Below are 13834 nucleotides of genomic sequence, written 5' to 3'. Positions count from 1 at the left end.
GATATATCGGAGGCAAGTGACTCTCTCTTAGCCTAACTGGCTTCATAGGATTGTGCAGATAAGTTGGGATAAGCCCATGCACGCTGCCACGAGCTCCTTGAAGAAAAGGTTGGATATAAATGGTGAGCGGTGGATGAATGGGTTTAAGTAGGCCTAACCCTTCCCTGTGTTGGATTGTAGTCCTTTGTGTTTTAAGGCATTCCCTCTTCTCTCTCCCCCCCCCCCCCAGCTTTCTTTCATGAATGCCCCACGCACCGGAAAGAGCAGCAGACAAAAAGGCTACAGAGCTAAATATCATAAAAGACAAAGATGGGTTTTGTGTTTGAAAACATTGACAGAAGCACAGTTGACGCGCCGTTCCTTCGTTCTTAGCACACTCATACAAAAGCTCCACACCAATGACAACAGATGTCATTGACGAGGATTTAAGGATGAAATGAGTAATGACTGTCAATGCCCAGGAACTATCCAGATCACTTTCTGTTTATCCCTCCCTCTCTTTTATTTCAACAGTGCTGGGCCTAAAGGCGATAACATTTACGAGTGGAGATCTACTATCCTCGGTCCTCCAGGTTCTGTGTATGAAGGTGGTGTCTTCTTTCTGGATATCACGTTTTCATCCGATTATCCGTTTAAACCACCAAAGGTAAGCATTTGTGGCTCTCTGTATTTTTATATGCGGCTTCTCCATCCTTGAATGTATCTCCATTCTTCACATTTGTACCAGTGTTCATGAGACGCTTGCACATTTGACTATCGGGGAAAGAGAAGACTCCGCAGCTCTGAGGTTTCAAGTGTAGCCCAGGATCTCAAATAAACCGGTGACTGTGCCAAGCTGTACAATATGCAGCCCAAGAATCCACATTTAACTTGCACTCAGTGTGTTGCAGAACTTACAACTTAGGGTTGGCAATTTCCTGAGGTGGGAGGAAATGAATTCTGTCAGCGTGCCAGTAGCTATTAATCTCCCCCCATCCCCCTTAGATAGTTTAGGGAATGTTTATGGTTGTGATTCCATTCCCTCTCACACATGCAGGAAAACATTCCTAAGTGGCTAATAATATCCTCTTAGTTCCCCCTCTCCTACCAGCCTTTGATCAGGTGAGTATACTGGCTAGTGTGTTAGAGTCCCTGGGAAACCGGTGTTTCCCAAATTTGGGTCTCTGGCTGTTTTGGACTACAATTCCCATCATCCCTGACCACTGGTCTTGCCAGCTAGGGATGATGGGAGCTGTTGTCCAGAAACAGCCGGAGACCCAAGTTTGGGAAACACCGGTCTAAACCTCTGTGTTTCGGCTGCCTCAAACTGAAACAGAAAATTAACCATTTCAAAGAAACAGTTGCTTTATTAAAGCAATGTGAGTTAACTACCCAAAGCAGGGAAATTCTGAGATGAAATGAAGTGTAACACTCAGCTTGAACTAAGCTAACTTTGTGCTCCTGTCCGGTCTCTGTGGCCATCTAAGTTTAAGTCTCTGTAATGGCAAGCTAAGTTTATTAGCATAATAAACCATGCTGTGCACACAGTCCAATTGCGTCTACTTCATTCTTTTCCTGACACAGGCAGGTAAGTAAAGCAGGAAGGGGACAGCTTAGTGTTAGGTCTGAACCCTGGGATCATGGCTTGCTCCACTCCAAGATATGATCAGTAAGTCAACAACAGGCCATGGCTTAGGGCAGGCAAGCAATAGTGGTTTGTTAAGGCGAAAGAAACCGCAATGCTGGGTTCGGCTGTAGCATTAAGTTATATGCTTTCTGGTTTGTTTCCCCACTCTCTCCAGGGGAGGAGCGATCAGGCTTCACATGCAAGTATGGTTTATTAAACCAGGAGCCTCGGCCTCATGTGAGAATGGAGTCAAACTCTTGATTTAGCAAGCTAAAGTGCAGCTTCAGCAACTGAAGTTAGTACAGTGACCATACCTCTCAACTGAACTGATTCAATCGGGACATCCCTTTTTGGGGGACCGTTCTCTTGAGAGTACAGTGCCCAAAAACACGTGTTTTGCCACAGCCCCCAAAGATGTGGGGTGCGATCTTGCGCCTGTGACGCACATCCTGGTTTTCTGCAGTGACCCATTGGAGGGTATTCAGTGACTTGTGTCAATCATTATCGTTTTCTGCATAAGCAACATTGTAAGACCACTTGACCCAATTACAGAGATTTTGATAAGTGCCCATAAACGTATAAGGAGGGTGTTGAAAGCCAGTTCTTACCTTTAGGCAGTTTAACTTGAAACCGAAAGTAACTGACATTCTGCAATCTTGATCACAATTAGTTGGCACTTAGCTGTCATTCATGTGACCTGAAAAGAAAAGTACCAGTGTGAATAGACTTAAAAGTACCCACGAATTAGGAAAACCCAAACGAAGCAATTCGCAAACTGACAGGTTGAGGACAATATGATATTTTCTGAAATCTTGTATAGTCCCTTATGTCCCACTGATTCCAGTAGTATTTAAGAGTTTATGAGATGTACGCTGAATTGTAAAGTTGTTTATTAATCTCAAATATTGTGGTTTTGATTACGGAGAACTGCTTGACTTCCACTCATATTTCTGGTAACTGTTGACAAAATCTGTCATAATTGTTTTGCTTCTGCAATAAGGCGGGTTAAATCACTTGGAAAAGCAAGGTCTAATGAATGGGACCTTCTATTTCAAGAACTACATCTTGATATTAATTATCTAATTTTTTTTTTAAAGGAATACTGGTCTTAATGCTGTTCTACCAAATGAAAATTAGGGCCAAACTACATATAATAAATGGGACGCAGGTGGCACTGTGGGTTAAACCACAGAGCCTAGGTCTTGCCGATCAGAAGGTCAGCGGTTCGAATCCCCACGATGGGGTGAGCTCCCGTCGCTCAGTCCCTGCTCCTGCCAACCTAGCAGTTCGAAAGCATGTCAAAGTGCAAGTAGATAAATAGGTACCGCTCCAGCGGGAAGGTAAACGGCGTTTCCGTGTGCTGCTCTGGTTCTCCAGAAGCAGCTTAGTCATGCTGGCCACTTGACCCGGAAGCTGTACACCGGCCCCCTCGGCCAATAAAGTGAGATGAGTGCCGCAACCCCAGAGTCAGTCATGACTGGACCTAATGGTCAAGGGTCCTTTTATCTTTACCTTTACATATAATAATGCTTGAATAGCTCTACACTTAAGTATAGCATACTTTTTGAGAAATGGCTATTGCTTGTTCCAGGTTGGAAATCCAGCTTAGGTGCAAGGAGGGAGGCAGGGGACCCAATATGTATCATGCCGCCGCCCCCCCCCCAAAGATACTTGTCCCCTCCTCCAACCCTGTGCATAAGGGCAGAGCTACAAGACTAAAGTTGTGTGTATTTGAGTCTTCCGTGTTGGAATCAATTATCATTTGCAAAATAATGTTTATGCTAGTGATTTGTTTGTCTAACCCTGTTTCTTGGGGGGGGGGGGGGGGGGCTGGGAATATGGAAAACACGGCACACAAAATTGTCCCAAGTGTAATTTCATGTGCTCGCTCATATCGTATAGATATTTATGCCAGCATAAATGTTTGTTTAAAATATTGCAGCTGCGTAGCAGATGTTTGATGAACAAGATTCAGAAATCTGCTGTTGTACAAATAAGACAAAATGTTAGGTTTGAGAAGCTGGTTAATCTGTTGAAGACATGCCGCAAAAATCAAGGGACCTAGATCCCAACTCCTCACCTCTGCTCCCCCTGCCGTTTTGTGCCTCGTCTAACAAGTTGTATATTCTGGCTGAGATCCAAAGAGCTATTTTTGACATACCCAAGAGACTGGGTATCCCCAGTGGGCTTTTGGATTTAAAAACCAAGCAAAAAGCCCTCCACACACAAGCTTGCTTTTGAAAGTTCCCAGATAGTTTGCCATGCAGCATGGAGTGCTACTGGGGTTTTTTTTTTGAGGAGGAGGGGGGGACGGGATCCCAAACCCAAAGGCCCCTTTTGATGTGATTCTGCCATCATTTCTTGCTTGTGAACTTCCAAAAAAATGAGGAAACAGGGTGGTAAATTAGAGAGCTCTTTGGTCATCCTGCAGAGGGTAGCCTGTGTGTGGAACTAATTGTGCATTTATCCGGATCGTGTACAGTCCATCTTTTCTCTATCCATCTGTCCCCACGTGGCCTAGCAAAGGGAGGAAATGAAAACCGTCCTCACAGTTCTGCAAAAGCCAAAGAGCCTGGTCTTGAATTTGGAAGAGAACAAAGTTGCTCAGAGTTAAGCATTTTTATTTATTTTTGCAAAGCACCGCCCTCTGCAAAAAGAAAAAGGAAAAAGCATTGAAAGGACTGTTGTTTTGGTTTGTTTGTTTCATCTGGCGTGCAGTGCCATTAAGAGTTTGGATTACCCTTTGCGCCATAAAGTATTCCTTCTGTAACTAATGCATTTCAACTCTGCGCGGGGTTTGTACAGAATGTTAAAGTCAATTAAAGCAGAATGATGACACAAATTAGAGCGTGGTGTGCCTCACACATAATGATGCCGTCTAATGGGGAAACATAAGTGTTTTTCAAGTCCTTTGAAGGCGAGCAGCTCCCTGTTCCATCTGTGAAAATCTCCCATGGGAATGTTAATGCTGGACAGATCATGTGATAGTTTTAGACTATCCAAGTTCAATAGAATAGTCCCCATGCACATGCAAACCTGTGTGTTTGTGTGTGAGAGAGATCTCCTGTTCCAAAGTATTGTGAACAGTATTGTGTTCATTTCATTTCTATATCACTCTAGGGAAACTTGGAAAATATTTAGTTGTCCTCCAGAGCCCCTATGTTGGCCTGATTCATAGACTATGGTTGGGGGCCATGTATTCCTTCCTCGCTCCTCTGCTCTCCATCCAAGTTGGTGCCCATCACTGCATACTGTGGTTGTGAATCCCAAAGTTTAACCATGTGCTGCACGAAGCTCAGTCGGTAGAGCATGCATAGGCAAACTAAGGCCCGGGGGCCAGATCTGGCCCAATTGCCTTCTAAATCCGGTCCAGGAATCAGTGTGTTTTTACATGAGTAGAATGTGTCCTTTTACTTTAAATGCATCTCTGGGTTATTTGTGGAGCCTGCCTGGTGTTTTTACATGAGTAGAATGTGTCCTTTTATTTTAAATGCATCTCTGGGTTATTTGTGGGGCATAGGAATCCTTTCATTTTTTCCCTTCAAAATACAGTCTGGCCCCCCACAAGGTCTGAGGGACAGTGGGCCGTCCCCCTGCTGAAAAAGTTTGCTGACCCCTGCGGTAGAGCATGAGACTCTTAATCTCAGGGTAGTGGGTTTGAGCCCCATGTTGGACAAAATATTCCTGCATTTCAGGGGGTTGGACTAGATGACTCTCGGGAACCCTTCCAACACTACAGTCCTATGATTCTACCCTTTGTCCGCCCTGAATCTTCCAATGTTCTTGCCCCCTGGCAGGCACACCTAGCCTTAGTTGGCCCATTCCCTCAGCCCTGATGGTTCTAGCCTTCTGGAGAGCTTGTCACTGGACACTGAGGTCCAGCTCTGAGGACCTTCTGGTGGTTCCCTCACTGCAAGAAGTGAGGTTGCAGGGAACCAGGCAGAGAGCCTTCTCATTAGTGGTGCCCTCCCATCAGATTTCAAGGAAATAAACAAATGAAAATCTGACTTTTAGAAGACATCAGAAGGCAGCCCTGTATCGGGAATTTTTTTAAGTCTGACGTTTTACAATTTTTTATATATGCTGTAAGCTGCCCAGAGTGGCTGGGGAAACCCAGCCAGATGGGTGGGATGCAAATAATAAAATTATTATTATTATTATTATTATTATTATTATTATTATTATTATTACAGTGGTAACCTTGGTAGTTGAACGGAATCCGTTCCGGAAGTCCGTTCGGCTTCCAAAACGTTCGGAAACCAAGGCATGGCTTCCAATTGGCTGCAGAAAGCTCCTGCAGCCAATTGGAAGACCCGGAACCTGCATCAGATGTTTGGGTTCCAAAGAACGTTTGCAAACCGGAACACTCACTTCCGGGTTTGCGGCATTCCGGAGCCAAAATGTTCAACTCGCAAGGCGTTCGCGAACCAAGGTTTGACTGTATTGTCTTCAGCTATTTTCTAGCCACCCTGAACTATTTACTTAAATTTCCCCTAACAATTCAAATGGGCTGGCTTAGTTGCACACAGGCTCCTTAACCCATTTCTCCCAAAACTCCAGACTCCTTTGCAGCGATCAAACAGCAAATTTATATAACTTTATATCTCTCTCTGATGCTTTGGCCTTAACATGCACTGAAATGGAACAGAGCTAGTCATCTGAGTGCCAGTTTTGTCTATCTCCCAGGCACAGAAGGACAATACAAAATAAATTCCCCTATGTTGTTGTGGTGGTGGTTTCAAAGTGGGGTTTCAAAATGCTGTATGCATGCCTGCCAGGGAGGGGAGGGTGAACCGCAATAAAGCTTTTAACATTGAGATCTACATGGCAAACATGAGTCAAGACATCTGCTTGAAAAGTGGCAGTGGCGGGGAACCACTTTTCAGATGAGCCTTACAGAATGAGCAGCAGCAACAAAAAATGAAATGAAATGAAAGGTCTCCATAGAAAAAAATTCTCCCACAGAGGGTGAATAATTCAAGGCTGGTTTCAAAAAGCTGGCAACAAGCTGTGCATGAAGAGCGTGTAATGATTCTCTCTCCTCCCCCCCCTGCAATTTACACCCCCCCCCCTTCTACCTCTAGGTTACGTTTCGCACTAGGATCTATCACTGCAACATCAACAGTCAAGGAGTCATCTGTCTGGACATTCTGAAAGACAACTGGAGCCCTGCTTTAACTATTTCAAAGGTCTTGCTGTCTATTTGTTCTCTCTTGACAGACTGCAATCCTGGTAAGGCAATGGCTTGTTTTGTTTTGTTTATTTTTTTTTTAAAGGACAGGAATTACTAATTGGGTAGTAAGCAGAGTCAAAACAATTCCTAGCCTCACTTGTAAAAAAAGGGGGGGGGTAGAGTTGGTTCAAAGTACAATGACTGTGTAAACAATTACATAAATGTGGGATCAGACTGGGATGAGATAAATTCAGGTTGAAAAGGTGGGTTGTTTTCCTTTTACACAGGGCGGCCTGGAAACGGATCCTCTTTGTTCAGGTTGTGTTTAAACCTCTGAATACCTGGACTTTGAAGTAGAATTGGCTGCGGATTCAGACTTTGCATTCAGTTTAATGGCGGAATGCACTCTCAGCACTCCCAGGTTGCTTAAGATTAAATCACAAAATCTGCAAAGCCCTTGAGATACCTTCCCATGTACAAAGTTGTAGGTTTGTCCAGCTCTAACTTACTTTAAAAAGGTGGAATAAGAAAGACTGCTAATGATGATTGCCTTGGATTGCCAACCATTTTGGACCAGAGGGCACATTTTGAATGTTGAGAGAGTGCTGGGGGCACCATTCACAAAATCGCAGTTTGAAATGTTCAGGGGAAGGGGAGAGTTTTGACAGAGAAAAGGAAGACATTGTTGGAGAACCAAACCACACACCAAAAAAATTTGCTTCTTGTCCAGAAGTGTCCGCATTCTCTTTCCGGCTGACGTTTAGGTCAAGCACCTTGTCTTTTGAACAATGCTTCCTTGAGGAGGTTCTGCCCCGCAGCTTAGGTTGGAAACAAGTGTGGCGAAATGAACTATTGTGATGCTGATGTGTCTCTGATCTTGACGCGCCGTCTCCCTCCCTCTCCTCCCGTTTCTTCTCCTGTCGTCCCCCTCCCCCCTTTCCCCATGCACCCAACTCTTGCAGCTGATCCTCTGGTAGGAAGCATAGCTACTCAGTACCTGACCAACAGAGCCGAGCATGACAGGATAGCCAGGCAGTGGACCAAGAGATACGCAACATAAGCCACGAACCGACGGCTTGGTGTGCGGCGCCAAGGTGCACGGAGGCAGCCCCTGCAGTGTGCAACCGATCTTTATAGCCTTTACAATACGGACTTCTGTGTATATGTTATACTGATTCTACTCTCTGCTTTTATCCTTTCAAAGACGGGGATATCGCTTCCCCTCGACCCTTAACCCCTCCCCTCCCCAACCACGAGAAACAGAAAGGAAAAGGTAAACGCTATCCAGAGTAGAACTTTGTAGCTGTAGATTAGTTATGTTTAAAACGCCTACTTGCAAGTCTTGCTTCTTTGGGATATCAAAATGTATTTTGTGATGTAACTAAGGATACCGTTCCTGAAGTCAACCAAATATTATAGTGCATTTTAGCCTAATTCATTATCTGTATGAAGTTATTAAAGATAGCTGTAGATTACTAGGAAATTACGTCATTTGTATTAAGCCCAGATCTATTTCCGATATGTGGTACATGCTGTTGTGAAAACTGTTTTAAACTTCTACCTTCGTCGGTTTGTAATGAAAGGGTTTCCCCTCCCCTCTTTTTTTTTCTTTTTTCTTTTCCTTTCACCCCCTTTCCCTCCCATCGCCACCACCTTGTAGCTCAGAAGAGAGCATCCACTGTATCATCTCAAACACAAATAAACATGTTCCCCCCAAGGAATAGTTTCTTTGTTTTCGTATTTGAAGCTAAAAATCTAAAGCATACTACAGCAGGTTAGAGTGTAGGGCTGTTTAGAGACGGATGCCCACAGTGCCCCCACCCACAGGCAGAAAGCCAGCATGAGGGAAAAAGGAAAAACCTGAGCATAAGATCTATTGCTCTTGTCTAGACTTGTAGTTTGCCTCTGACTGGTGCTCCTGGGGGACAAACTTCATGCTGAACCTTCTGCTATTCTAGTTCTCTGCATGTTAAGTCTAAGGCACCAGCAATATCTTAGGCCTGGGAGAATGGATAGATCCCATCATCATCATCATCCCACAACCACCTGGAGCCATCATAAGTCACTCCCCACCCCCCAGGATCTTACGTTTATTTATTTTGTATTGTTCTTTTTTTTTTTTACTTGTCAGTAGCCAAGAAAGGTAAATGCATCAAAAATCAAAGATGCAAGTATTTGAAAGAAATGAATGGTAAGCAACAAGAGGGGCAAAGTGGGGTGGGGTCAGAATTATGGCATGTTAAAAGGTGGGATAACCCTTTCCTCTCCTGCCACAGTCCTGATGAAAATCCATATGTGCACACGCACACACACCTGTAAAGTGCTATCAGCCCTGGGATAGACGTTCCCCACAGACTTAGAGCTTTGATGGCACCATTGCTGGGACCACAGCAAGGGAGGAAAAGGTTAAACCACCTCTCTCCATGGTCCTGATTGAAATCCTCCCCCTCCTATTGTGCCTGCTTTTCGCCATTTTAATAACATGCATGCAAGTGCAAATCACATGCCTACTGTTTTGGTTTGGCCCTCCATTGTATTTAAAAGACGGACAGACCTGCTGAGGAGCAATTGATGCTTAATATATGGTGATGTCCGTGCAAATGAGTTTGCTGTGGTGGATGGATGCAGACCGCTACCGTGTGCTCACGTAAGCAAATGTCTAGGAGACTCTTAGCCACAGTTCTTCCACGGATCAGAAGTTAGCGAGCGATACGATTCTTCTCTCCCCTTGGCCAAACAAATAATACGCAACAAGTTTATCAAGCGGCTACATGCATTCCATATCATGAATGGGTTATATTGGTAAGTGATCGTCTGCAGTCTTCCTTTATTGATAGGGCCAATGATGGGGTACAAATGTTGGTTGGGGCAGGGCAGTCGTGTGCCTTGCTAATTCATAGCAAATCCTCGAGCAACCCACCTAATAATGTGGTTTCCTCATGGATATTTTTTTACAGTTTGTTCTCTTCCTCCCCTCCCTCTAATTTGCCATAAACGAGGTAGCTTTTGCAAGTCAAAATGGAAAGGTTTTCAAATTGGTGGGCTTAATTCCCTGCCCCACCCCCCGTAAAAGGCGCTGTGGATTTTGCTGAGATTATAACTTATATCAGATTGCAGGCAGTTCTGTGGTTTAGACAGAGGTGTAAAATTGCAGTTTATCTAATCATGTTAAACTGTCTTCCAAAGCAGCTTGGCTGCATGCTGTGTATACCCGCTTTTCTCAAAGTGGAATGAACAGTGAGCTGTTAAATCAGAAACTAGAACATTAATATTAATAATAACAATAGTGGAGGCAAATGCACTTTTATAAGTGAAACATAGGTTCTAATTAACTAGTCGTTCTGAGTACAACCCAACAGGATGGTCTCCTGCACAAGCCCCAGTGAAATTAATGGAATCTCTCCAAAGTCGTGTTTTTGCACAATTTCCACTCAGGAGATTGCTCAGGAGAATCTCCCGGTAGAAGGTACCCTTTGCAACTAAGGCCTGATTCATACATAATAATAATTATGATAATAATTTATTATTTATACCCCGCCCATCTGGCTGAGTTTCCCCAGCCACTCTGGGCGGCTCCCAATCAAGTGTTAAAAACACTACAACATTAAATATTAAAAACTTCCCTAAAAAGGGCTGCCGTCAGATGTCTTTTAAAGATAGGATAGCTGCTTATTTCCTTCACATCTGAAGGGAGGGTGTTCCAGAGGGTGGGTGCCACTACCGTGAAGGCCCTCTGTCAGGTTCCCTGTAACCTCACTTCTCGCAATGAGGCAACCGCCAGAAGGCCCTCGGCGCTGGATCTCAGTGTCCTGGCTGAACGATGGGGGTGGAGACGCTCCTTCAGGTATACAGGACCGAGGCTGTTTAGGGCTTTAAAGATCAACACCAACACTTTGACTACATGACTTTGCAGCTTAATTTTCTACCCCCATTCTGCTCTGTTCCTTCCATGTTAAGTAGTATATGCTGTGGATATTTAGATCAGCTTGGATTACAAGTATTTCCTGTGTCACTTTCCACCGTCTTCGTTAAGGTGACTGGCACTCATAGAGCTGGAAGGGACCCTGAGGATCATCTAGTCCAACCCCCTGCAATGCAGCTGTCCCATATGGGGTTCAAACCTGCAACCTTGACGTTATCAGTACCATGCACTAACCAACTGAGCTGTCCAGCTGGAAATGATCCATGCAATAAAAGTATCTACATTTCACCCAATGCAAGCCGTAAACTCATCAGAACAATGTATGAATCGAGTCTTAGACACAGGCATGAAATTCTTGCAACTTGTTTGGTGGCGATTACTTTCTCTTCCTTATGTTCTCTGTGGTGGTGACGAAGGGTTGCTTCCAGTTGATATCCCTCTATGGGTAGAAAGACTCATTGATCCAGCTGGGCCTTCTCTCAGCTGAGCAGATATCAAAGAGCTCTTGGGCCTCCCCTACAGTCCAGCCTCCCAAAATCCACCCTGGAGGTTCCCTTTGGAACATCAAGTGAGAGTGGAAATCCCTGAAGACCAACTCAATCCCAGAAGGCTCCACTAGATCAAAGGGCCCTCTGTCAGCAGAGGGGTGCCAACTGGATGCAGCCCATAGCTTAAGGACAGAAAGACCTTAACTGCTTTCTTATGACTGATTTGCTATCTGTAATCCTCACCCACCAGATCTGCTGTGCATTTTTGGAAGTTTCGGAGCACCTCCTCCATTTAACAGTTATGCGCTTTGCATTTATTGGGAGTTGCATTTCAGTATTTGCAATTATCTTAAGTATTATCAGAATGCAGAGGCTTCAACATGTTGCAGGTTCATGCCTGTAAAACGTTTGATCTCCATGTCTGACATCACAAGACCCATGTTCCTTAATTCTCTATACTTACATAGTCTGAAACAATTTTACCTCTCAATCGAAGGCCATTTTCACTTGCCATTTGAGAGGGGTTTGTTAACGGCTCAGGTTCAATTTCAGAACCTGATGCAAGAGTCATTGTAAAATTTGGGTTCTGTCTGGTTTGGCAGAGGTAAACAGACTGTTCGGTACTACGTTTCTCACAATATTCTAGTCCTCACTGAGGTGGCTAGGCTGTTTCTGGGATGTGCCACCTTGGAACTGCAGATATAGAAGAGACTCATGATTTGAACGATACACAAAAGTTCCCTCTACATAGAAAACTAAATGTTGGAGGGCAGGATTTTAGCCTAGCTATATCCCTGACATGCTGGATTTTTTGTGTACATGGAAGTATTCAGTCTCCATTACTTTCCATATTGTAGAGTTGGAATGGACCGCAAGGATCATCTAGTTGAGGGTTTCTCAAATTTGGATCTCCAGCTGTTTTTGGACTACAGTTCCCATCATCCCTCACCACTGGTCCTGCTAGCTAGGAATGATGAGATTTGTTGTCCAAAAACAGCTGGAGACTTAAGTTTGGGGAACCCTGATCTAGTCTAACCCCCTACCTACCGTGCAGGAATCTTTTGCCCAACATGGGGCTTGAACCCATGAGCCTGAGATTCAGAGTCTCATGCTTTACCGGATGAGCTATCCCAGCAGTTCCAGTCATATAAGCCGCAGACTTCAGTCTGCAGCACTAAAAACCTCAGCGAGATCTAGGCCTACATCTCATTTTATAAGGGAGCACATTATATAGGGTGTGATCTGTAGGGTGCTTCTGCTAGGCAACCTTCATCCATTTCAATGGATCGTGGAAGGTCCCACTAAAATGAGTGGAGTTTATACTGCATGCACGCTTTGTAGGTTTGCACTATAACTTAAGAGAACTAAGGCCCTACAACTTCCAGGCATTTTAAGAGTGTGGAGAGAGACTCAAAAGATTTTGCTGGTTCTCTTATACCGGAAAAAAATGCACCCATACTTTGCATGTACAACACTCCCATGGATTTACAATGAGCCGCAAATTGTATATTTCACATATTAAATATGTGACCTACAAAGCTTTCAAATATTTATGTCGCAAAATATAGAGTATAATTAAAAATCTTGTTCTGTTTTTTAATGTACTTTGTTTCATTTTGCACCTCAGATTTCAGAAACCTTTGAAGGGAGATGCTTCCTCACTATTGCCCGTTGTCCTCTTTACCAAACATTTGATTACTGAGTCTGAATTCTCTTTCTGTCATCGGTTTGTCACAACCCTGTTCTTTTTCATGTAGGTTTTTTTTTTGTCTGTAAATTTTATATTTACTGAAGTAAGAGGTTGGGGTTTTTTTGTGTAAACATTTAAACTTTAAAAAAATAAGAATAATTTTGTTTCTGAACTTTTCTCTGCTTACACCAAGTGGTAGAAAGAAATTTGTATTGTTAAATAAATCAATTAGTTGTTAAACGAGAATGCGTGTCTGCTTTTTGGTGGGGGTGGGGGTGTCTCTGACTTCGCTGTGGGAGGAACCTGCACCCAGTTGTTCTGAAGCAAAGTTCAGACATTAGCTGTTCTGTCATCAGGGTGACAGGAAGTGAGGTAACAGCCATGACTCTCCTTGGCCTGGAAAACACATAGCTTTCTGATAATGGGATAATGCAAGGAGAGTCACAATAGCGCTATTCTGGTGTTCAGCCAAATGTATGAGGACACAAACCGAATGTGACTGTAGATGGTCACAGCGTTCCTGCTCTCTCCTGAATGCACAAAGATCTGAAAGGATATTTTACACATGTTTAGCCATACATAAATCATACCCCTGGCATGCCCCCCTACAACCCCCTGGAGCAGGTTGGGGGTTTGGGATGCAACGCATTGGCCAGAAAATAGAAATATATGGAAAAAATGCAAGGGAAATTATTTAACTCTCTCTGTGTGTGTATCATATTTCTCCCCAATGAGATTTCATGAAGTAGAAGCTGCTGCTTCTTTTTAATGAAAATTGAAGCTTCCTTGAGGGGGACAGGCCCCACTTCACAGCCCTATGCGTCAAGCTCTAAATATCAGGACAAGAGATTTTCGCGAAACCCTTTAGCCGACAATGAGGAGGATGGCGATTCGGGAGGTCATTTTCACAAAGAGGAGTGTGCAAAGTGAATTCTCCTGGCTGCACTTCTGGGTG

General features: G+C 43.9%; 1 protein-coding gene and 1 long non-coding RNA gene across 4 annotated transcripts in view; one reads left to right on the top strand and one right to left on the bottom strand.

Annotated features, from left to right (window-relative positions):
• The window catches only part of UBE2E3 (ubiquitin conjugating enzyme E2 E3), a 94036-nt gene extending 85536 nt beyond the window's left edge, over nt 1-8500 (top strand). For all 3 annotated transcript variants that reach the window (XM_079983002.1, XM_079983001.1, XM_079983000.1), the window contains 3 exons: nt 514-646; nt 6691-6838; nt 7742-8500. In XM_079983002.1, the coding sequence (XP_079839128.1) occupies nt 514-646; nt 6691-6838; nt 7742-7839 (379 nt within the window). In that variant the 3' untranslated portion in view covers nt 7840-8500. The remainder of the gene's footprint in view (nt 1-513; nt 647-6690; nt 6839-7741) is intronic.
• A 372-nt stretch (nt 8501-8872) lies between these two features.
• Nucleotides 8873-13418, bottom strand: LOC307220205. The gene is made up of 2 exons (XR_013840770.1): nt 10670-13418; nt 8873-10265 (listed from the first exon to the last, which is right to left on the bottom strand). It is a non-coding gene; the product is annotated as an uncharacterized lncRNA (long non-coding RNA).
• Between the last annotated feature and the right edge of the window lie 416 nt (nt 13419-13834).

The sequence above is a fragment of the Podarcis cretensis genome (assembly GCF_951804945.1).
Source record: "Podarcis cretensis genome assembly, chromosome: 1".
Classification (NCBI taxonomy): domain Eukaryota; kingdom Metazoa; phylum Chordata; class Lepidosauria; order Squamata; family Lacertidae; genus Podarcis; species Podarcis cretensis.
This window is presented reverse-complemented; position numbering and strand designations above follow the sequence as displayed.